This window comes from Oryx dammah, unplaced genomic scaffold (genome assembly GCF_014754425.2).
Source record: "Oryx dammah isolate SB20612 unplaced genomic scaffold, SCBI_Odam_1.1 HiC_scaffold_13, whole genome shotgun sequence".
Lineage (NCBI taxonomy): Eukaryota > Metazoa > Chordata > Mammalia > Artiodactyla > Bovidae > Oryx > Oryx dammah.
In genome coordinates this window covers 49449810-49475321 of record NW_024070197.1, presented here as the reverse complement: position 1 = coordinate 49475321, position 25512 = coordinate 49449810, and the positions used below count along the sequence as shown (strand labels likewise).

The 25512-nt window shown below is 40.0% G+C and overlaps 1 protein-coding gene across 1 annotated transcript in view; it reads right to left on the bottom strand.

The window, feature by feature from the left end:
* Nucleotides 1-19286, bottom strand: part of CUNH16orf87 (chromosome unknown C16orf87 homolog) — a 35666-nt gene extending 16380 nt beyond the window's left edge. Inside the window, exons 1-2 of the mRNA XM_040253610.1 lie at nucleotides 18883-19286; nucleotides 13893-13989 (exon numbers count right to left, since the gene is read on the bottom strand). Coding sequence (XP_040109544.1) covers nucleotides 13893-13989; nucleotides 18883-18948 — 163 coding nt within the window. The 5' untranslated portion in view covers nucleotides 18949-19286. The remainder of the gene's footprint in view (nucleotides 1-13892; nucleotides 13990-18882) is intronic.
* Between the last annotated feature and the right edge of the window lie 6226 nt (nucleotides 19287-25512).

Here is a 25512-nt window from a genome sequence, read left to right as displayed (position 1 = left end):
TAGTGGTTAGGATTCTGGGTTTTCACTGCTGAGGCCCAGGTTAAATCCCAGGTCAAGGCTAAAAAAAGATAACAAACCCATAAGGAACAAAGGTATTTCAGGAAACAAAAACATCTTAAAATGTTTCAGATACCTTCAGAGAGTATTATACCATTAACATTCTTCTGCAGAAACAGAAAACACATTCCAATCATATGCAATCTCAAAACCCCATATAGAAAGACAGTCTTAGAACAGAACAAAGAACCACACTTCTTGATTTCAAAACTTTTCCTAACAAAACTGCAGTAATCAAAAAATATGATACTGTGTTACCAGAGACAAACAGATCACAGAATAAAATATCCAGAAATAAATCCATGGTCAAATGGTTTTCAGGAACAGTAGCCATAAAAACACAGAGCTTGCAACAAATGGTAATTGGGAAAACTGGATACCCAGAGGCAAAAAAATGAAAGTGATCCCTTATACTACCTACAAGAATTAACTCAAAATGGATTGAAGACCTAATATAACAGCTAAAACCATAAAAGGCTTAGTGGGGTGGCGGGAAACAGGAGAAAAGCTTCATGACACTGGATTTGCCAGTGATTTCTTAGATAGGACACCAAAAATATAGGCAACAAAATAAAAACCAGACAACTTGGATTTCATTTAAAATTTAAAAACTTATGTATGTCAAAAGGACACTATCAACAAAACAGAAAGGCAACTCATGAAATCGAAGAAAAAAATATTTCCTAAAATGTATCAGGTAAGGAATTAACTAACATCCAGAATAAAAAGAACTTTCACAATTCAACAACGAAAAAAAGGTTGAAGAACTTCAACAACCATTTCTCCAAAAATAGATAAATGGCCAATAAACATATGAAAAAATGTTCAACATCACCAATCATAAGGGAAATGCAAATTAAAATCACAACATGACATCACTTCAGTCCCGTTGGATGGTTAATAGGAAAAGCACATAAAATAACAAGTGTTGCTGAGGACGTGGAGAAATTGGAAACTTTGCATTGCTGGTGGTAAAGAAAAACAGTGAAAACACCATGACACTTCCTCAGAAAATTAAACAGAATTACTATATGATCCAGCGTTTCCCCATACAGGCATATGTCCGTCCAAAAGAAACAAAAGAAGGGCACTGAGCAGTATGTACACACATGCTCACAGCAGCATGTTTTATAATACCCAGAAGGTGAAAGCGACTCAAGTGCCCATCAGTGCATTAGGAGATAAACAAAATGGGGTATGTAATACACTCAAATAGTATTCAAGAAGGAAATTCTGACACATGTTACAACATGGATAAACTCTGAAGACATTATGCTACATGACACAAAAGGACAAATATTGGATGATTCCATGTAAGATGATAACTACAGCAGTCAAATTCAAATTCACAGGCACAGGAAGAACACAGGCGGTCTGGGGCGTGATATGGGGATGGGAGGAAAGTGAGGAGTTACTGTTTCATGTGTATGGAGTTTCATTTTGGGAAGATGGAAGAGTTCTGGAAAAGGATATGATGAAGATTAAGCACATGATAATGAATGTATTTAATGCCACAAGCCTATACAATTTAAAATGATTAAAATACTAAATTTTACAATAAAAGGTATGAAAAAATAAGATTCAATGAAAAAGAAGAAATCAAAAAACAAAATGAACTGCTAATAAGAAAGTGCAAAAGACAAGTTAAATAGGGACTTCCCTGATGGTTCAGTGGTTAAGAATCCATCTTCCAATGCAGGGGATGCAGGTTCAATCCCTTGTCAAGGAACTATAATTCCACATGCCACAGGACAACTAAGCCTGCACATCACAAATAGAGAGCCGCTCATGTGCCACAGCTAAGACCTAATGCAGCCAAAAAGATACATTTTTTTAAAATTTTTAAAAAAGACAAATAATGGACATGTCTGAACACAGAATTCAGGCATGTCCATTATGAGAAAAGGAAAACACTGAAATTTCCTGGAACAAAACGAAGACAGAATATATGACAATAAGGGAAGAGAAATACAGGAAAGATCTAAGAAATCTAATACTCATCTATAATATAATGTGTAATTATCTACCCAATATTCATTCTCCCACTTTTCCTTAAGAATAGAATCCTGCTCTGGTCAAGAGGGAAATGTGCCCAGTTAAAATATACACATTCAAAGATTCTCCTGCAGCTGAAGAGGCCATGAAATTTAGTTCTGACCAATGACATATAAGTACAACTGGATAAGGTTTCCAGAAAGTTTTAATTTTTTTTTTAAGGAGTATGATCCCTAGGTTGGGAAGATCCCTTGGAGGAGGGCATGACAACCCACTCTAGCATTCTTGCCTGGAGAATCCCCATGAACAGAAAAGCCTTGTGGGCTACAATCCATGAGGTCGCAAAGAGTCGGACACGACTGAGCAACTAAGCATAGCACATGGCTGCTTTGTGCTTCCATCTGTGTCTGTCTCTCTTCTTTCTGCTAGAATACTTAAGAGATGCCTGGATGTACAACAATTACTTTGCAACAATGAGCATGAAGTGACTGGTTCCACATTGGGAAATGAGTACTTAAGGATGTATACTGTCACCCTGCTTTTTAACTTATATGCGGAGTACATCACGTGAAATGTTGGGCTGGATGAATCATAAATTGGAATCAAGGTTGCCAGGAGAAATATCAACAACCTCAGATATGTAGATGATATCATTCTAGTGGCAGAAAATGAAGAGGAAGTAAAGAACTTCTTGATGAGGGTGAAAGAGGAGAGTGAAGTTGGCTTGAAACACAACATCCAAAAAACTAAGATCATGGTATCCAGTCCCATCACTTCATGGCAAATCCAAGCGGAAAAAGTGGAAGCAGTGATATTTTATTTTCTTGGGCTCCAAATCACTGTGGACAGTGACTGCAGCCATGAAATTAAAAGACACTTGCTCCTTCAAAGGAAAGCTATGACAACGCTGCTGCTGCTGCTAAATCGCTTCAGTCGTGTCCGACTCTGTGCAACCCCATAGAGAGCAGCCCACCAGGCTCCCCTGTCGCTGGGATTCTTCAGGCAAGAACACTGGAGTGGGTTGCCAGTTCCTTCTCCAATGCATGAAAGGGAAATGTGAAAGTGAAGTCGCTCAGTTGTGTCTGACTCTTCGCGACCCCATGGACTGCAGCCTACCAGGCTCCTCCGTCCATGGGATTTTCCAGGCAAGAGTACTGGAGTGGGTTGCCACTGCCTTCTCTAGAGAGGGGGTACTGAAAAGCAGAGACATCATTTTGCCAACAAAGGCCCATATAGTCAAAGCTACAGTTTTTCCAGTAGTTATGGATGTGAGAGATGGACCATAAAGAAGGTTGAGAGTCAAAGAATTGATGCTCTTGAGCTGTGGTGTTTGAAGAGTCCCTTAGACTACAAGCAGATCAAACCAGTTAATCCTAAAGGAAATTAACCTGGAATATTCATTGGAAGGACTGATGCTAAAGCTGAAGTTCCAATACTTTGGCCACCTGATGTAAAGAGCCAACTCACTGGAAAAGACCCTGATGCTGGGAAAGACTGAAGAAAAAAAGAGAAGGAGGCAGTAGAGGATGAGATGGTTAGATAGCATCATCAACTTAAGGGACATGAATTTGAGCATACTCTGGGAGATAGTGAAGGACAGAGGAGTCTGGTGTGCTGTATTCCATGGGATCACAAACAGTTGGGCACGACTTAGTGATTAAACAACAATGAGCATGAAAGCCACATCTTCCCAAGAAAGGGAAGAGCTTAGGTCCTTGGGGACAACACTGAACAGTCCTGTACAGTGGTCCCTTGGTATCAGTGAGGGTTTTAAAACTCCCAACAGATATCAAAATCTGTAGATGTTCAAGTATCTTATATAAATGGTATATTATTTGCACAAAACCTACACACATCTACCTGTATAGTCTGTGATTTCTAGATATAATAACTAATACAATATAAATGCTATGTAAATACCAGGGCACAGCAAATTTAAGTTTTGCTTTTTGAAACTTTTTGGAATTTTTTCCCCTGAATATTTTCAACCCATGGTTGAGTGAACCTGCAAACATGGAAACCCACAGATGCAGAGGACCAACTGTAATGCCAACTTCATTTTTCTTCACTAAAGGAAAAGTAAACTATTTGTCCAATCCAGTGTCAGCCAGGTTTTCTGTGCATGGCGATCATGACAACAATTATCCAATAAGCATGCCAGAAAGAAAAGAGAATGGGGGGAAAGAAATAGGTAAAAATTTCCCTAAGCTGAAGACTTGAGCCTTCAGATGAAAAGGACTTACTGAGTAACAAGGAAGAATGACAATGACATTTAAGTGTGAGTACAAAGTAAAGGCGATTTGTGAGTACAAATCAGAAGATGATTGCTTCTTGGCAGGAAAGCAATGACAAACCTAGACAGTGTGTTGAAAAGCAGAGACATTACTCAGCTGACAAAGGTCCATATAATCAAGGCTATGGTCTTCCCAGTGGTTATGTAAGTTCTCAGAGCTGGACCGTAAAGAAAGCAGAATGCCAGAGAACTGATGCCTTCAAACTGTGGTGCTGGAGAAGACTCCTGGAAATCCCTTGGACAGCAAGGAGATTAAACCAGTCAATCTTAAGGGAGATCAACCCTGAATATTCACTGGAAAAAATGATGCTGAAGTTGAAGCTCCAGTATTTTGGCCATCTGACATGAACAGACAACTCACTGGAAAAGTCCCTCAAGGGAAAAATCTTTCCCTCATTGGGAAAGATTGAGGGCAGAAGAAGAGTACATCAGAGAATGAGATGGCTGGACAGCATCACTGATGCATGAACATGAACTTAGGCAAACTCCAGGAGATCGTGAGAGACAGGGAGGCCTTGTGTGCTGTAGTCCATGTGTGGCAAAGAGTCGGACATGACTAGGCTACTGAACAACAACAAAGTAAAGGTACTCCCTCCAATGGAAGATAAGAAATATACCATCACGTATCTTTCATGAAAATTTTTTCGGGTCTAAAACAATTTTTAGAACATTAGTTCCAGAAATAAAAACACATGGGTTTTTAAAAAAGTATAAATTGAGATTATTCTTGTAGCACAACAGAAAGAAGTTTTAGTGACAGCTCTGCTGTGGACCTAAAATCAGGAATAAAATAGTAAGGAATGATTTTTCTGAAATAACAATACCAAATCTTCACCGTCAAGTAATTCAGAGTTAAGGATAACTTACTATTGAATTAATGTTGAATGACTTTGGATTTCTAAAAGCTACTGGTGATAATAATTTCTTCATTTTTCTTCCTTAACAAAAGTGAGTATGCAATTTGTAGATTTTGCTTACTTATCAGCCTTTGCCTGTGAACTTAGAGAATAATTTAAAAATTGGGTTTACTATTTCTATCCCTTTGTTCCTTCCCCCAGTAAAAAATGGGGAGGGTGTTGCTTAACCTAAAGCTTGTACTCACTGAGAAATTAAGTTAAATATTAATGAGCTATCCCAAGTCTTTTTCTATCTTTAGAGACGTCTTCTATAAACTAGTATCTCATTTAGATTTTTGAGTTTATTTTTTCTTTACAGTTTTTATAACAAAAAATGTATAAAGGAAAAAGGTATATCCACTGCTATTAAGTGCAAAATAGCACTCTTGATGCACTAAACCATCCAGAACACCCATGTGGAAAACCAAATTTAAAGATTTGGAACAAACTGAGTTTATTCTCACCAAATACTGCTTGTCGGTATTATCTTTACAGGTATATATTATCCATTTTCATTTCTCCTATAAATTCTCTGGTAATTAAAACTGAAATGTTCTAGATCCTACTGACAACATTCATTAGAACTTGATAAAACTGGGGAGATTTTTTAAAAAATTATACTCATCTCAATTCCCTATACATAATGGACTACCCAAGGCAATCTTACTTTTAAGAAATTTAATTGTAAAAATTAGTATTTATGTACCTATAACATATCAAGCTTTCTTTACATTCAGTTCAGTTGCTCCGTCATGTCCTACTCTTTGCCACCCCATGGACTGCAGCTCGTCAGGCCTCCCTGTCCATCACCAACTCCCAGAGTTTACCCAAACTCATATCCATTGAGTTGCTGATGTCATCCAACCAACTCATCCTCTGTTGTCCCCTTCTCCTCCTGCCTTTAGTCCTTCCCAGCATCAGGGTCTTTTCAAATGAGTCAGTTCTTCACATCAGATGGCCAAAGTATTGGAGCTTCAGCTTCAACATCAGTCCTTCCAAAGAACACTCAGGACTGATTTCCTTTAGGATGCACTGGTTTGAGTCCAAGGGACTCTGAGTCTTCTCCAACACCACAGATCAAAAGCATCAATTCTTCAATACTCAGCTTTCTATATAGTCCAACTCTCACATCCATATGACTACTGGAAAACCACAGCTTTGACTAGATAGATCTTTCATGGCAAAGTAATGTCTCTGCTTTTTAAGGCTGTCTAGGTTGGTCATAACTTTCCTTCCAAGGAGTAAGCGTCTTTTAATTTCATGGCTGCAGTCACCATCTGCAGTGATTTTGGAGCCCAAGAAAGTCAAGTCTGACACTGTTTCCCCATCTATTTGCCATGAAGTGATGGGACTGGATGCCATGATCTTCGTTTTCTGAATGTTGAGCTTTAAGCCAACTTTTTCACTCTCCTTTTTCACTTTCATCAAGAGGCTCTTTAGTTCTTCTTTTCTTCCTGCCATAAGGGTGGTGTCATCTGCATATCTGAGGTTATTGATATTTCTCCTGGCAATCTTGATTCCAGCTTGTGCTTCCTCCAACCCAGTGTTTCTCATAATGTACTCTACGTAAATGTTAAATAAGCAGGGTGACAATATACAGCCTTGACGTACTCCTTTTCCTATTTAGAACCAGTCTGTTGTTCCATGTCCTGCATACATGGAACAACTGTTGCTAACAGTTGTTTCCTGACCTGCATACAGATTTCTCAAGAGGCAGGTCAGGTGGTCTGGTATTCCCATCTCTTTCCGAATTTTCCACAGTTTATTGTGATCCACACAGTCAAAGGCTTTGGCATAGTCAATAAAGGAGAAATTGATGTTTTTCTGGAACTCTCTTGCTTTTTCCATGATCCAGCAGATATTGGCAATTTGCTCTCTGGTTCCTCTGCCTTTTCTAAATTCAGCCTGAACATCTGGAAGTTCACAGTTCACATACTGTTGAAGCCTGGCTTGGAGAATTTTGAGCATTACTTTACTAGCGTGTGAGATGAGTGCAATTGTGCGGTAGTTCTTTACATTAGACATTTTCATATGCACTTCATCTACACTTCAGTCCTCTAAGGTCGGTACTATAAATCTATGTATGTACAAGTAAACAGCAGCTCCTCATGGAGGTTAATCTGTTACACTTAGCAAACTAGAATCTGAACCTGAAGCCAGATCTTGCATGTAACAACATATAGCTCATGTCTGTACTATACCAAACTGATTTCCAGGCTCTGAGTATTGTTAGTCCTTAAGGGCTTCCCTGGTGGCTCAGTGATAAAGAATCTCTCTGTTAAATGAAGGAGATGTGGGTTGATCCCTGGGTTGGAAAAGGTGGGTTTGATTCCTGGAGGAGGAAATGGCAACCCACTCCAAGATTCTTGCCTGTGAAATCCCACAGATAGAGGAGCCTGGTGGGCTATACAGTCCAAGGGGTCGCAAAGAGTTGGACACAACTTATGGACTAAACAACAGCCCTTCTTAAAACCCTTTCTTCCTTTGGTTCTATAGCACAGCTTGTTGTTCAGCTGCTCAGTCGTGTCCGACTCTTTACAACCCCATGGACTGCAGCACATCAGGTTTCCCTGTCCTTCCTATCTCCCAGAGCTTGCTCAAACTCATCTCCATTGAGTCAGTGATGCCATCCAATCATCTCATCCTCTGTCCCCCGCTTCTCCTCCTGCCTTCAATCTTTTCGAGCATCAGGGTTTCTTCTAATGAGTCGGCTCTCTGCATCAGGTGGTCAAAGTATTGGAGCTCCTGTATGAGTCCTTTCAAATGAATATTCAAGAGTTCATTTCCTTTAGGATTGACTGATTTGATCTCCTTGCAGTCCAAGGGATTCTCAAGTCTTCTCTAGCACAAAAATTGGAAAGCATCTGCCTTTTCTAAATAAAGCTTGTACCTCTGGAAGTTCTCAGTCCACAAACTGTTGAAGCCTAGCTTGAAAGATTTTGAGCATTACCTTGTGAAATGAGTGCAACTGTATGGTAGTTTGAACATTCTTTGGCATTGCCCTTCTTTGGAACTGGAATGAAAAGTGACCTTTTCTAGTCCTGTAGCCACTGCTATGTTTTCGAAATTTGCTGGCATATTGAGTGTAGCACTTTCACAGCATCATCTTTTAGGGTCTGAAATAGCTCAGCTGGAATTCCATCACTTCCACTAGCTTTGTTTATAGTAATGCTTCCTAAGGCCCACCTGACTTCACTCACACTTCAGCTTGTCCGGGTCATTAAGATCTTTTTTGTATACTTCTTCTGTGTATTCTTGCCACCTCTTCTTAGTATATTCTGCTTCTGTTAGGTCCATACCATTTCTGTCCTTTATCGTGTCCTATCTTTGCATGAAATGTTCCCTTGGTATCTCTAATTTTTTTGAAGAGATCTCTAGTCATTCCCATTCTATTAGTTTCCTCTATTTCTTTGCATTGTTCACTTAAGACAGCGTTCTTATCTCTCCTTGCTATTCTTTGCAACTCTGCATTTAGATGCATGTATCTTTCCTTTTCTCCTTTGCCTTTCACTTCTCTTCTTTTCTCAGCTATTTGTAAGGTGTCCTCAGACGACCATTATGCCTTTTCCATTTCTTTTTCTTGAGGATGGTTTTGACCACCACCTCCTGTACAGTGTTACAAAGCTCTGTTCATAGTTCTTCTGGCACTCTATCAGATCTAATCTCTTGAATCTATTTGTCACTTCCACTGTACAAACATAAGGGATTTAAGTCATACCTGAATGGTCTAGTAGTTTTCCCTACTTTTTTTCAATTTAAGTCTGAATTTGGCAATAAGGAGTTCAGGATTGAGCCACAGTCAGCTCCCAGTCCTGTTTTTGCTGACTACAGAGCTTCTCCATCTGCAGCTGCAAAGAACAGAATCAATGTGATTTCAGTATTGACCATCTGGTGACATCCATGTGTAGGGTCGTCTCTTGTTATTGTTGGAAGAGGGTGTTTGCTATGAGCAGTGTGTTCTCTTGGCAAAACTCTGTTAGCCTTTGCCCTGCTTCATTTTGTACTCCATGGCCCAACTTGCCTATTAGATAGTAAAGTCTATCTCTGATATTTCTCTGTCCTTTCTATTCCTTCTGTTTATTTTGCTGGTTCTTCTTCCTCCTCCCTAGGATTCCTAGGCTTCAATGTTTCATCAGTACTTCAAGGCCACAAGGCTACTCTAATTTATTAAACAACAGAATCTTAGGAAATGCCAAATGTAAAATAATAATGAATTGCTTCTCACTTATTACCCTGACTTATGTAAAAACCACTGTTGGCTGTTCTCCTACAGCTGACATTTTTTCTCAGTTGACAGGACGTCCCTACCTACTTCTACCCATAAAGACTGGAGTCTGCCAGAGTTCTCTTCCTTCCCTATAGACTGTAGAACTAACTCATCCATTCCCATGATCTCAACAACCATGATTATTTGAAACCTTTATCTCTAGCTAAGGCTACTCCCTGAGCTACTCTCAGATTGTATCTCCAACTGGGGAAAAAAATTTTACATAGATGGTATTTCACAACTATATCCAAATCTAGTTTCTTCATCTTTCCCTCAAAACTTGTCTTCCGTTTTATCTTCCCTTTCTAGCCACTAATCCCAGGAAGAAATCTGGGAGTCATTCTAAAGCCTTCCCTCTCCTTCAACTGGTTCTAACTTCTTAACACTTGGAGTATCTGACCCTTTCCACTGTCCTCATTAGGTCTCCACCTTACCTCACTTCTCACCTGAATAACTGGTATACAGAAGGATCTCATAGATATTTGTACAATAAAAATAAAATAAACATACTTGTTCCACTAACAAGCATGGACCACGTCTTACTCATTTTGGAGACTCAGAAATGACTTGACATGCCTCCCCAGAAAACCTACAGAGTGAATCATTCCAGAGCTTCCATTCCTTGAATCAAACTCTTAGGAAGTAAGAACCAGGAATTGATTTTTAACAAGCTCTCTAGATGACTCCTATATAACCTAATCCAGCAACAGTCTTTAAGAACTAATGAATTAGTAGTAAACCCATTATCATGTTGAAAAGGAGCAAACTCAGAGGCAGAAATGGAAGTAAAACAACTTTCTGAAAACAGTATGTTGATTTCTTGAAAAACTAGGAATACAACTACCACACGACCCAGCAATTACCACTTCTAGGCATATACCCTGAGGAAACCAACACCAAAAAAAAAACACATGTATTTCAATGTTCATTGTAGCACTATTTACAATAGCTAGGACACAACAGATGTCCAACAACAGATGAATGAACAAAGAAGCTGTGGTACATATATACAATGGAATACTTCTCAGCCATAAAAAGGAATGCATTTGAGTCAGTTCTAATGAGGTGGATGAACCTATTATACAGAGTGAAGTAAGTCAGAAGCAGAAAAACAAATATCGTATATTAATGCATATATATGGAATCCAGAAAGATGGTACTGATGAAACTCTCTGCAGGGCAATAATGGAGACCCAGACATAGAAAACAAACTTATGGACAAGGGCGGGGGAGAGGAAGGAGAGGGTGAGATGAATAGAGAGAGTAGCATGGAAGCATATACACTAACATATGTAAAATAAATAGCCAATGGAAATTTGCTGTGACTCAGGGAACTCAAACTGGGGCTCTGTTATAACATAGAGGGGTGGGAAAGGGTGGGAAGGAGGTTCAAGAGGGAGGGAACATATAAACACCTATGGTTAATTCATCTTGCTGTATGACAGAAATCAAACCAATATTGTAAAGCACTAAATCAATTAAAAATAAATATAATTATTAAAAAGTGAAGGAAGGATATAGTCTTAAAAAAAAAAAAACTTTCCACCCATCTCTCCATAGACCTAGGATAAACAGGCCTCCCACAGACATAAATTTAAATAAATAATCCTTGAATCATCTCCTACTATAACTATTCTTTGTCTAACCCAGCACCCTTACTCAGTTAACATACTTCAAGAGCTCACTTCCATCTTGCAACCCCACAAACTATTCTCTAGATAGTAGTCAGAATGATCTTTCTAAAAGGCAAATCAAAGCATGCCACCATCCCCTAACCTCATCCCATCACCCAGGGATAATTTCTTCTTACATGGTAAGAACAAAAACCAAAATCTTACTTTAGTTTAAAAGCCTTAAATAATCTGGCCCTTGCTTATCCCTCTGGCTTCATCTCAAACACTCTCCCGGTTTTACTGTCTACATTGCAACCATGCAGGCCCTTCTTTTCCTGCTGCTGCTGCTAAGTCGCTTCAGTCATGTCCGACTCTGTGCGACCCCACAGACGGTAGCCCACCAGGCTCCCCCGTTCCTGGGATTCTCCAGGCAAGAACACTGGAGTGGGTCTTCTGTTCCTAAAATACATCAAACTTTTAACAACCTTAGAATTTTTGCATTTGCGATTTCTGTCAAGAATGGTCATCTTCATGGCTACTACCCCCCTGCCATGTTCCTATTCAGTCTCAACTTAAAATGTCACCTCTCAGAGAAGCCCTATTATTGTCACCCTGCTTATTTAACTTATATACAGAGTACATCACGCGAAATGCTGGGCTGGATGAAGCACAAGCTGGAACCAAGATTGCCAGGAGAAACATCAATAACCTCAGATACACAGATGACACCACCCTTATGGCAGAAAGCAAAGAAGAACTAAAGAGCCTCTTGAAAATGAAAGAGGAGAGTTAAAAAGTTGGCTTAAAACTCAACATTCAGAAAATTAAGATCATGGCATCTGGTCCCATCACTTCATGGCAAACAGATGGGGAAACAATGGGAACAGGGAGAAACTTTATTTTTGTGGCTCCAAAATCACTGTAGATGGTGACTGCAACCATGAAATTAAAAGATGCTTGCTCCTTGGAAGAAAAGCTATGACCAACCTAGACAGCGTATGAAAAAGCAGAGACATTACTTTACCAACAAAGGTTCATCTAGTCAAAGCTACGGTTTTTCTAGCAGTCATGTATGGATATGAGAGCTGGACTATAAAGAAAGCTGAGAACAGAAGAACTGATGCTTTTGAACTGTGGTGTTGCAGAAGACTCTTGAGAGTCCCTTGGATAGCAAGGAGATCCAACCTGTGAATCCTAAAGGAAATTGGTCCTGAATATTCACTGCAAGGACTGATGATGAAGCTGAAACTCCAATACTCTGGCCACCTGATGCAAAGAACCAACTCACTGGAAAAGACCCTGATGCTGGGAAAGATTGAAGGTGGGAGGAGAAGGGGACAACAAAAGATGAAATGGTTGGATGGCATCACCGACGCAATGAACATGACTTTGAGTGGTCTCCAGGAGTTGGTGATGGACAGGGAAGCTTGGTGTGCTACAGTCCACGGGATCACAAAGAGTCAGACACGACTGAGCAACTGAACAACTGAACTGAACTGAACAGAAAAGCCCCCAATCACTAAGTCAAAAGCAGTCTTACAGTCACACACCACAGCACTCTATTTTAATTCCTTACAAGGCATTTATTACAAGTTGATATTCTCCCTATTTGTTCTCTATTTCCTGCCCACAGGAATGTAGTAAGATCTATGACAGAAGTGAACCTGCCTTGAGAGTAGATTGATTCATTACTTTAGACCCAAGGCTTAGACAGTGCCTAGCATACAGCAGGTGCTCACATACACATCTGTAATCAGTCTACTCTTATTTCGGGCTCAAAAACATACAAAGTTCTTCTATTTTATCAAAGATGACAAAATTTCATTTTTAATAAATATATCCACTGAATACACCCAATCTGTCTATATTAATGGGAAGATAAAATTCAAACAAAAAAAATTTTTTTAGATATTCTATATCAGGGAATAACAAAGAATAATCAATGTGTCCACAAATTATATTCACATCAAAATCAGGTTGTATATTTTTCAGCCACCAGTTTAAAAAATATTACTTTAATGTTGTTACAAATTTTACCAGCATTATGAGGGGAAAAACCAAATGTTTATCAAGCAGTAAACAGGTAAACAAATTGTGGCATATCCACACAAAGAATACTATTAAAACTAAGCAATAAAAAGGAATGAATTCTTATTGATATATATAACAATACGGCTAAATCTTAAATTATGCTCAGTGAAAGAAGCCAGGCAAATGAGTACATACTATATGATTCTATTTATATAATACAAAGTTCTAAAACAGTAACAGCAGATCAGTGGTTATCTGAGGGAAGGGGAAATAAGATGGACAGATCACAGAGGAGAACTAGAAAACTTATGGGAATGATGGACATGTTCATTATCTTGATTGTGGTGATTGTTTGATTAGTGTAAACAAAACTTATCAAAGATACACTTTAAATATGTACAATTTATTGGATGTCAATTATACCTTTATTAAACACTTAAAAAATTTTTTTCTTAAATCAGATTAGGTCACTCCCTAAGCCCTTCAATGGCTTTCCATCCTCCAAAAGCAAAAAATAGAAAATCTGTCACAAGCTTTACCAGCATTGGTGAATTAACATTTAAATTGAATGAATGGCATATTAATGTCATAAAGCTGATTTCCAATAGCTAATAAAAACCAAACACATACTTCAATAGATTTTATTTAAATTCAACAAAAATTGAATAGTAAATTCACAAAAACTAATTTTAAATTTCTACATCGAAAAGCTAAAAAATATGGTAAACTCTCACAATTACCTGTAGAAGATGGTGCTTTTTCTGGGTGTTTTGCATTTAAAAGTTTTCTGCTAATAAATATGTAACCACAGGGACATGATTTGCATGCAACAGGAACCTACAGACAAAAAAAAAAAAAACACACACACAATTTATTATTACTACTTTTCTGTTGTTAAACTTCTCAGTGTTTATTTAGTTTCCTGAGCTAAATGATAAATTACTTGAAGTAGAAATCATGGGTTTATTTAAACCCCACCTCCTTATAATAAATGATGAGATGAGTATTGGGTCCTCTACATCTTCACATTCTACTAATGCATTACAACACTAAGACTATAGTAAATACATGATAAAATGTGCTGATGTAAGTGAACAACAGAAAACCACAACAGGATCAGAGCCAAGGAAAATATATTGGAAAAAAGGTAGCATTTCCTAAAATATTAGTTTGATAGCAGTTCATAACAGAATAAGTTGGGGAGGGGCATGGTTGGGAAGTCATTAAAGTAATCCCAGCATAACATTTTGAGGGCCCCACTGGAATAATGAGATTGGAAACAGAGAAAAGGTAGATCTGTAAGACATTTCAGAGGGTAAAGAACTGAAAACAACCCAGGTTCCAACATGAGAGGGTAAGATACCAATTATTACTGACAGGAAAACAAAACAGTTTACAACAACCAGTTTGAGGGGCCAAAGTGCAGTATAAACAACAGAGAATGTAGGACAAAGCAGGAGTTGAGATCTGGGATTTTATAATCTCAGGTCCAGGAAGGAAGTTTGATAAAACACTTAAATTCTCCAGGCTTCTGTTTCAAAATCTATAAAATATTTTTACAAGAGGGTCCTTTCTCCATTTCATATAAATTTTTTTTAAGTCAAATGTTACTGAAAATTACTGAAAAAAGTATTAGATTTTCCTCTACAATTGCTGCACTAATATTAACCTTAATGCTCCTTGGACTGGGGACACATTCACTAAGAACCAGAAATTAATCTCAACAAAAAAGTACTCACAAAATAGTAATTACAATTCTGGTTTGTAAGATAAATTCCATTTGTCGTAGAAGTTTAATTATGATTATAAAGCTTTCATCCATTATGTACAGAATGCCTCATATTATAGAATATAAATATTTGATCTAAATAAGCTAAATCATAATTTTGGGAGAATTCCTTTTCTTTGCAGTAAAAATACTAAAGAAAGAACTTGTTGTGTATTCATGAAAAATAACAATGAATCCTATAAAAATAATCAAACTCCAGTATATCTAACAGGTTCCTTTATCAAGAATAAAATGAGATTCTTTCAAAAAATAGCAGAAAATATAAGGTTACAGTTCTTAATAGTGAAAAATATGCCTAAAATAGGTAAGTTTGTCATTTTAAAATTTCACATCTTCATAGAAACCAAGCTCAAAGGTACTGACTCATTTCCTTTACACTTAAACACATCATTAAGGGCATAGCAGTAATATAAATTGTTTTAAGTTAATGCTACCCAAAAAACAACAGAACACGATGTTCTTATTCAACAGATCCTTTGCTACTCAACAGCCATTTTCCTTCAGCTACTGAAACTCAACAAATTGAAATTTAATTCTGTGTCTTATACACAAAAAATACATCAATCCAATCCAGAATTAACAGAATGCTACAGTTAGATGAGAAATGTAGTATTTGGCTTTCAGATGACTAACGCAATCGATAGGCTGATTTACATCCCTTAATGAAAGCATCTTAGTGCGAGGAACGTTTAGGTGCCTGAGCTAAATCACCCTAAGGGCCTTTTGAAAATGGAAAGTTCCTTTCCCTCATATCAACCCTGGAAAAAAGCCAACTAACCACCACCACAATACAGATACTGTAAAAAGAATTATTAAGCAGGGTGGCCAACTTCAGTAATATTAGTCTCTTTAAATTATTGTATAATTTAGATTTTTTTTTTAATCTAAACTTCCTTTAAATTTCAGTTGTAATGCCAAAAACAACAGTAATGAAAGTTCTAATGCTATACTTTCAGGATTTTAAAATGGAAGAAAAAAATTTAAAGTTTTGTTTACTGATGGCTTGTGAATCAATTTATTCCTTGAAAAACAGGTATTTGGATTGTTTGCACATGTTTTAGAAGACAAGCTTTAAAAAAATGCAAAAAACAAAATCCTGGCCCTATATTATTTCACTGATTTAAAAAAGCTCAAAAAAAATAACTATTTTATGGAGCATACATTTATATTCTTTGTTGCTAAGGGGAAAGTTACCTATAGCAGACATATTTGCCAAAGATCACATAAAATTTTCTAAAATTTTTTTTCCAAAAAAAGGGGGAAAAGCTGATCTAATAAAGAAGAAAACAAAAACGCAAAAACAGAAACATACACCAAAGACACCAGAAAAATAAGGATCTTGACTACTACTATACTCAAAATAGCTCAGTAATTTGAATTAGTGGATGTGAAACCCGTTGAAAATGAAAAGTATTGTGGTTTGGATGTTTCAGAACTATATTTTCAATAGAGGCATGTAAAAGGGGATGTTATAAAGCAACTGAAAATCTAGGTCCTTCTTGTTTACTGATCTCTGTACCCATTTTTAAACTTACACATACAGAACACATGTAAATCTACTTAGCTGAGGCAACTTCCTCAAACTTTAAAAAGATTTTACATTTATGCTTATAAACTGTATCTAAATTGTAATTTAATGTTCACCAGGCAACTTAGAATAACAGTAGTATTTTTTTTTTTTTTTTTAGTTTTTTTAAAATGGCTTTTGGGGTTGTAATTTTTCTCATTTATAAGAAATCTATACTTTCAAATAATTAGAAAGCTAAAATTAATCTTATTTTCTTCAACTGAGTTACTTTCAGTAAAAGACAAATTGCTTTTAAGAATAACCAAAAGTTTGAATTAGTCATCATTTACATTATCTTAAGTATTCAGAATAAAGGACAACACAAACTAACATTTTAAATTATGTTGTAGCTTGCTATGCGATGAATTGTGTCTCCACCCTGCCAAAAACATCCCAGCAATAAGTTCATCTGTTAAAGCCCCAACTCCTCAATGTAATGGTTTTTGGAGATGAGATAATTAGGTTTAGATGAGTTCATGAGGGTGGGGCCCTCATGATGGCATTAGTGTCCTTAGAAGAGCTGTCAGAAAGCTCTCTTTTCTGCCAGGATCTTGGGGCTTCCAGCCTGTGACAAAATAAATTACTGCTGTTTGAGCCACCCAATCTACAGTATTTTGTTATGGGAGCTGGAAGAGGGGTTGTGTGTGTTAACAACAAAATGAAATACGGTATTTCCAAATAAAATGCTGATCACGTTCTGATGAACAGATACAAAGACTCCTACAAGTTTACAATCCTTTCCTCTTTCTTCAACCAGGATATTCAAAACAGGTTAAGGTTACTTCAAGCCAAGTAATGCAAGGTCATGACTCACACTAATTGATACCCTACAGACACTGGAATGCATAATGCATACCATGTAAACCTTCTATTTCTGCACAATTGGAACAAATGGAAATGATTTAAATATTGAAATAATCTTCGACAAGGAGACTTAAATAAAGAAGTCCAATTTTTTCAGAATTTAACAAATTTAGTTCAATGTTGAGAATGGAAATTTAACTTTGGTTTGGAAAACATGACTAAATTGTTTTTTAAATGCATACTCAATAAGTTCATAAAATCAATAAACCATAATTCTCCTTGCACAGCCTTCCTCTAATCAGTATCTCTACCATTGCCCATAAAAGATACTGAATAAAAAGTAACATTTTCTGTTAAAAGATTTGCTCAGTCTTTAAGCTTGCTCCTTAAAGAATGCTCTAAAATCAGCTTATTAAAAGAATCTTCAGCCATTTCAAATTATTCCTCATTTTAAAAAGAAAGAAAGAAAAAGAAAGGGGGAGGAGAGAGGTAGTCATTTTGAAAAAATTCTCCCAGTGGAAAAGGAAAAAACACACCCAGATCAGCATGTTGGCGTGAAACAAGGGCCCTTACTAATGCTTTTAACTGAGAGTTTTAACTCATTAGATTATAAGGTTTTAGAGGAAAGGGCGAAAAATGAGGCATTCTTAAACTAAAAGAGTAAATGAGATTTAAAACATTACAGCTATGACACCATTAATTCTGTGTGGTAAGCAGTCATTTAAAATTCATAAAACCACATACATATTTTTTAGAAGATCTAGAAGCAGAAATCCTAAATTTTTAACAGTGGATACCGCGGCGGGTAGGGGAACGTGAAGAGCGCCCAGAAAGAAAGGGCTTCAATGGGGAAGTAATTCAATTATATTCCATTTAAAACAATGTACAGAAAAGATTCACGATTATTTACGGCAAAAATAATGTTTTAAGAGAAAAAAACTCCATATTTCGCCAAAACTTATAACTATTACACTGTGGGCCTTACTGTCACATTTTAAGCATCCGCCCAGGTGGCTGGGGGACAGTTTGGGGGGTCCACTGTACACATCTGAAATGGGAACAAAGCAACCCTGAGTGGCAGGAGGGGGATTTGGGAGCCAGGAGCCTGACTTGGCAGTTCGCACATCAGGCACTCTCGTCGGGGCAGGAGGGGGCTGAGGGACGGTTCTCGTCCACTTGGGCCGCTGCCCCACACTCCTGCCGCTGTCACCGGAGCCGGCCAGGCGACTCGAGGAGGCTCCGGGCAGGTCGCCCCGTCTGCTCAGGATAAACTCACGCCCCCTCTCACGCAGCCCAGCCACAGGGCACGACACTCGCCCGTCTGACCGCCGCCAGGTGGACACCGGCCGGGCCGCGGCTCCGGGCGCTTCCTCGGCAACCCCTCGGCTCGGCCGGGCCGGTTCGGGGCTCCCGCGGTGGCCACAGAGCCCGAGGGCTGGCCCACTCGCTCGGCCGCCGGGACGCCGGCGAGGCGGCCTCTCCACAGCCAACGGCCACAGGCAACGGCCGCCTGCCCGCGCGCACCCGCTCCGCTGGCCCGCCTGTTCGGTGCCCGGCCCCCGACGCCCACCTGTTGGTCGCACTCGGGGCATGATTTGGTGGCCATCTTCACTTTCTTAGCTCGAGTTGCAGACATGCTTCTCTCAGGCGGCGGCGGCAGCGGCAGCAGTGGCGGCGGCGGTGGCGGCGGTTCGGACTCCGCCCCTCGTACCTCAGCAGCCCAGCCTCTGCCCGCGCGGCCCCCGCTGGCCAAACCGAGGCTCTGACGGGTGCGCGCGCGCGCGTCCGCGAACTCGAGCAGAGCCTGCGGGTCGAGGAGGCGGGGCGCGGCGGGCGCCGGCTCCAAGGAACTGCGGAACACGCTTCCACCCACACGGCTCCGGTCCTCCAGCGGGTCTTGATTCTCACGAGAAGACACAGCATGGATTTTCCGACGGGACAATGGACACGCCCTCTCTCGGCCGGATGAACGGCGTGGGGGCGTGGCTTAGCCGCGATTCGGCAGTAACGGGCGTCGGGCTCCACCAACGAAAGCACAGAAAGGGCGGGTCGTGGTGCTGAGCACGCCCCCTTCCCCGGAGGAAGAAGGTGAGAGTGAAAAAGCAGGTGGGAGGTAAGACTTTCCGCACAGATACTGACGTTTGATAGACTTCAGTAAATGTTAGCAAGTCTAATCATTGATAAATTATAATAGACAGCTGATGAGTCTGCTAGATGCCAGCCTTGAGCTCTTCACCGGGAGGTATGAAATTCGTTAAGTCAAATATGTATTGAGGGCCAAATCGGCCAGACAAATTTGAATACTGGAAGGTGCCTGTCCTCAAACACGTAGTCTAGAGGTGTAGAGGGCCTAACGTTCGAATACAGGGGAAATGAGTTGTCGGGAGGAGTAATTCGGTTGGCTACAATATCAAAATTTCAAATTCACCTCGCCTTTGATCTTACAGTCACATCCCTAAGAATTTGAAAAGATATTTTCCCTAAGAATTTAAAATATATTCTCCAGCTGTGCTCAAATGCATTTATGCCAAGATGTTGCACTTCACAGCATAGCTTAATCAGAAACAGCCCAGGTGTCCACCAACAAATTGCCTGAGCAAATTTAGGTATGCACACATCAGAATTATCATTGCAGTTTTTCAAAAGAATGATAGTTCTATATGAAGTGATACAATGATCTCTAAAATAGTATTAATTGGAAGAGCAAAGTACTCTACACCTTGTTTAAGATTGTGTAAAATAACATGAAAATGTATTTTTGGTTACATATACATTAAGAGACTAGAAAAGGAAGTGGAGGGCAAGAAGAGGAGGGAGACATATTCCATATAGTATTGTATTAATGTGAATTGTCTACTAGGTTAACCTAATATGACATAGGACAACCCCTCACCCCCCAACCCACTCCCCCCACCAAAAGAAAAAAGGATTTGTACACAGTTACTGAGCAGGTCAGCTGACACACTGTCAAGGGAGCTGGTGTTCCTAGAAGGCTTTCTAGTAGAGTTATCTCCAGTACTGAATCCCCAAGAAGATCAAATTGCCAACATCTGCTGGATCATCGAAAAAGCAAGAGAGTTCCAGAAAAATATCTATTTCTGCTTTATTGACTATGCCAAAGCCTTTGACTGTGTGGATCACAACAAACTGGAAAATTCTGAAAGAGATGGGAATACCAGACCACCTGACCTGCCTCTTGAGAAACCTGTATGCAGGTCAGGAAGCAACAGTTAGAACTGGACATGGGACAACAGACTGGTTCCAAATAGGAAAAGGAGTACATCAAGGCTGTATATTGTCACCCTCCTTATTTAACTCATATGCAGAGTACATCATGAGAAATGCTGGGCTGGAGGAAGCACAAGCTGGAATGAAGATTGCTGGGAGAAATCTCAATAACCTCAGATATGCAGATGACACCACCCTTATGGCAGAAAGTGAAGAGGAACTAAACAGCCTCTTGATGAAAGTGAAAGAGGAGAGTGAAAAAGTTGGCTTAAAGCTCAACATTCAGAAAACGAAGATCATGGCATCCGATCCCATCACTTCATGGGAAATAGATGGGGAAACAGTGGAAACAGTGTCAGACTTTACTTTTTTGGGTTCCAAAATCACTGCAGATGGTGATTGCAGCCATGAAATTAAAAGACACTTACTCCTTGGAAGGAAAGTTATGACCAACCTAGATAGCATATTAAAAAGCAGAGATATTACTTTGCCAACAAAGGTCCGTCTAATCAAGGCTATGGTTTTTCCAGTGGTCATATATGGATGTGAGAATTGGACTGTGAAGAAAGCTGAGAGCCGAAGAATTGATGCTTTTGAACTATAGTGTTGGAGAAGACTCTTGAGAGTCCCTTGAACTGCAAGGAGATCCAGTCAGTCCATTCTAAAGGAGATCAGTCCTGGGTGTTCATTGGAAGGACTGATGCTGAAGCTGAAACTCCAATACTTAGGCCACCTCATGAGAAGAGTTGACTCCTTAGAAAAGTCCCTGATGCTGGGAGGGATTTGGGGGAGGAGGAGAAGGGGATGACAGAGGATGAGATGGCTGGATGGCATCACTGACTTGACGGACAGGAGTTTGGGTAAAGTCCAGGAGTTGGTGATGGACAGGGAGGCCTGGCGTGCTGTGGTTCATGGGGTCGCAAAGAGTCGGACATGACTGAGCAACTGAACTGAAGAAAGTCAGATGGAGTTGCCCAATCAGAGGTGAGAAACCACCAGGCAGATGAGACAAAGTAAGCAAAGGCAGAGTAGTCAGTAGCTTGGTGTTGTGAGTACACCAGGTGCAAGATAAGAGTTAAGACTGGCGATGTGGATCATATCCAGCTGTGCAGACAGGGTCTTTGCTATCGTGGGAGGGAGTTTGGGCTTCTTCCTGAGTGCAGTGGGGCAGTAGAAGTTTTATTTTGGGGAATTAACAGGATTATATTTGAAGTTGATAATGATTGGACCAGTAAAACACCTCAGGTATTAAGACCTGAGGCATGGGGAGAGGCTGGACAATAGTGGAGAGGAATTTTTAAAATATGAAGGCCATAGTGTTTGCAAAACTTAAGGAGCTATTTTATTTTGTTGGTGGAGAGCAGCGGCCATGGACATTTCCAGGATGACTCTCAAACTTCTAATACAAAGAAATGGAGGAATAGCAGTAACAGAGGAAGATAGTACCTCAGTTTTCCTTGGAGAATGGTGTAGGGCATGAATTGGGAACCCAGGTCCTGTAATCCTGGCCTTGAGTTTTTTGAAAATTTCATTTGACTAGGTCCTTTTTAGGAAACTCTCCCCAAAAGGGCACTTGGTTGGTGTGGGTAAGGAAGAGGTCTTTATCTCTGTGGGGTTTTTGGCACACACTGACAGTTGACTGATGCAAACTCTACCCAGGTTCCCCCCTTCTTTCTAGCCATCTTCTAAGTAGGAATGGGTCATGTGGTGTTATCGCTGGCCAATAAGATATAAACCAAAGTCCACTGAGTGGGATTTTTGGAAAGGCTCTGAGTTCCTGATAAAAATGAAGCAATTCTTGTCCAGAAAACCTCTTTGTCCTTTGCCTTTCATACTTTTCTTACTCTCTGGAGCATCACCTTGAGGCCCTATAGGTAAAGCAGCCATCTTATGACAATGAGACAATAAGGTATTGGTTATATATTGTTACATAACAAATTACCCCCAAAATTAGTGGCTTAAAACATACCTGTTTCTGTGAGTCAGGAATGCAGATGTGGTTCTGCAATCTCATCTGAGTGCTCAACCATGGGGAGATCCACTTCTCAGTCAGTTCAGTCACTCGGTCATGTCCGACTCTTTGCAACCCCATGAACCGCAGCATGCCAGGCCTCCCTGTCCATCACCAATTCCTGGCATTTACACAAACTCATGTCCATTGAGTCAGACAACCATCTCATCCTCTGTCATCCCCTTCTCCTCCTGCCCTCAATCTTTCCCAGCATCAGGGTCTTTTCCAAGGAGTCAGTTCTTCGCCTCAGGTGGCCAAAGTATTGGAGTTTCAGCTTCAGCATCAGTCCTTCCAATGAACACCCAGGACTGATCTCCTTCAGAATGGATTGGTTGGATCTCCTTGCAGTCCAAGGGACTCTCAAGAGTCTTCTCCAACACCACATTTCAAAAGCATCAATTCTTCGGCACTCAGCTTTCTTCACAGTCCAACTCTCACATCCATACATGAGCCACTTCTAAGCTCACTTATTTGATTGTTGGCAAGCCCCAGTCCCTCATCACATGGAGATCTGATCTATGGTAGCGTAGAGTAATCAAGGAGGACTTCCTGGAGTAATCAAGGAAGAAATGTGCATGATAGGTAGAGTTAACAAGGGAAAGAGGAATAGCAAATATTCAGCCAGAAAGAGCAGCATGGGCGAATTAACTGAGGTAAAAGGAAGTGAAAGGAAGCTATTGTTGCTGAAGCACCAAGAGGAAGAGGAAGAGAGAATCTGACATACTGAGGATGGGTGCTGGAGAGTCCACTTTCCACTGGCTTTCAATACTACTTCTCACTTTGTTCAAGATCTTTTATGTGAGCTGTTAAAGTGGCTGTAGGTGCTCTAGTCTCATAGTAAGCAATTAGAGCAGGCAGAAACTATAATATTTTAATACAGGGATTATGTACTTGAGAAACCAAAATGGCCATTTAAATGTGTGTGTGTGGTTTTTTTTTTTTTTTTTGGCTGAGTTTACTCAGCTTGTGGGATCTTAGTTTCCTGACTAGGGATTAAACCTAGGGCCTCGACAGTGAAAATGCAGTCTTAGCCACTGGACCACCAGGGAATTCCCTCAAAACTGTTCTTTATACCCTTTACTATACCCAAGCTGCGGGGGGTGGGGGGGTGGGGGGGAGGAGTGGTGGTAAGAAGAAGTGAGGTGTAACAGCCTCCATTTCCATTCCTTTATTTTGATACTCAAAGTTTCTACCAAGGAGCCCTTTAAAGCTTCTCTTTCTTTTCTGGGAAAGGAGAATGAGAGCACTTGGCTGCTTGGGAGGTCTTGATTTCCTTAAAATTTCTCATTTTTCTTGAAAATCTAATATAGCTCCTAAATTAAAGAGTTAAAAGTTTAAAGCTGTAGTTCCTACTTTTCCAAAGCAATGGAGAAATGATCATCACAATGATGAAAATGTAGTCATTTTGTGTTGATTCTGTTCACAACACTATACTCTAGATTTCCAAAAAGGAACAGTCTGTGATTTTAAAAAAAGAAATATCAAATAATAGACAAAGAAGATGCTATCTTTTTCCTGAAAGAGAGCTTTTCTTTTCTCCCCATGAAGCCAATAACGCACTGCATCAAGGAGCACTCACTGCAGGAAAGCCACAGGCTCAAAGTAACTCACGAGGCCAGCCCTCTTTTACAGCTGGGTACCTCTGGACAATTCAAGACATGTACCCGGCTTCACTGAGCACGGAACTCAGCCTACTGGCTTGCCCTGGACACAGAGGGGCCTTCAGAGGTGTCCCATGCCTTGCTTTGTCTCCTTTTTCTTTTTCTCCCATAGTATTAAATACTACTTATTGGGCATCTACTCTGTGCCTATCCTTACATTATGTTCCTCTTCCTCCCTTAATCCGGCAGAGTATACAGTTAAATAAAGTAAGGCTCAGGGAGCATTATCAGTCAGGAATGTTTTTTTTTTTTTTTGCCAAACAAAAAACCCAAATCAAAATGGCTTAAACAAAAAGGTTTACTGGCTCACATAACCAAAAAACATGAATAGTAGTACTAGTTTCAGGCATAACTGGATCCATGTCCCCAAACAAACATTTTTGTCTCTCAGGTCTACATCCCTTCTTGGAGGTGATAGGAAAGATGGCTCAGATAGCTCACCATCCTATATTTGCTCTTTTTCCTGTCTCATTACACTTCACTGCTTCTATTTGGTTTTCCTGCCTATATACCAGAATCACTCATCTGGGCTGGACAAGGACATCCACTGATTATTTTAGACCAAAATTCAGCATCCAGCTCTGGAAATCTGACAGGGTGTCTGAGAACTGAGGGAAGGATGGGTGGGTCACAGAACAACTACCATCCAGAGTAAGTAACTTTACAACAGCACTTTCTTTCACAATGGCCAAGCCACTGCCTCTCGCCCTGTTACCATTTATCCTCACCCTGACCTTGATCCTGGGAAAGACTGAAGGCAGGAGAAGGGGATGGCAGAGGATGAGATGGTTCGACATCACTCATGACTTGATGGACATGAGTTTGAGCAAGCTTTGGGAGCTAGTGATGGACAGGGAGGCCTGGCATGCTGCAATCCATGGGGTTGCAAAGAGTTGGACACGACTGAGCACCTGAACTGAACTGGACTGTGCTGCCTTTGAAATAAAGTCCTTCCCACACTTCTGGTCTTAGTCCTCTTACCCCATCAGTCTGAACTAAATCAGAAGCTTCACTGTCCTGGGAGTAAGCAAGAGTCCACAGAAACTAGATTCCTTGGTAAACCCATAGATGTAATAGTACAACGAGCATGTGACTCCCAACCAGGGCATCCAGCAAAGGAAATAAGACTGGAAGCATGCTATGCTCTGCTCACCAAGCCTTGTGTCATGGTGCAGGATTGCACCTACCCCAAGGAAAGATCACTTTTTCCCCCCTTTCTGCAGTAATACATCCCACTGTCCTTAATCCTTGGGATCATAGTCAATTTTACTTTAGGGAATTTCCATTCCATGTCTTCCTC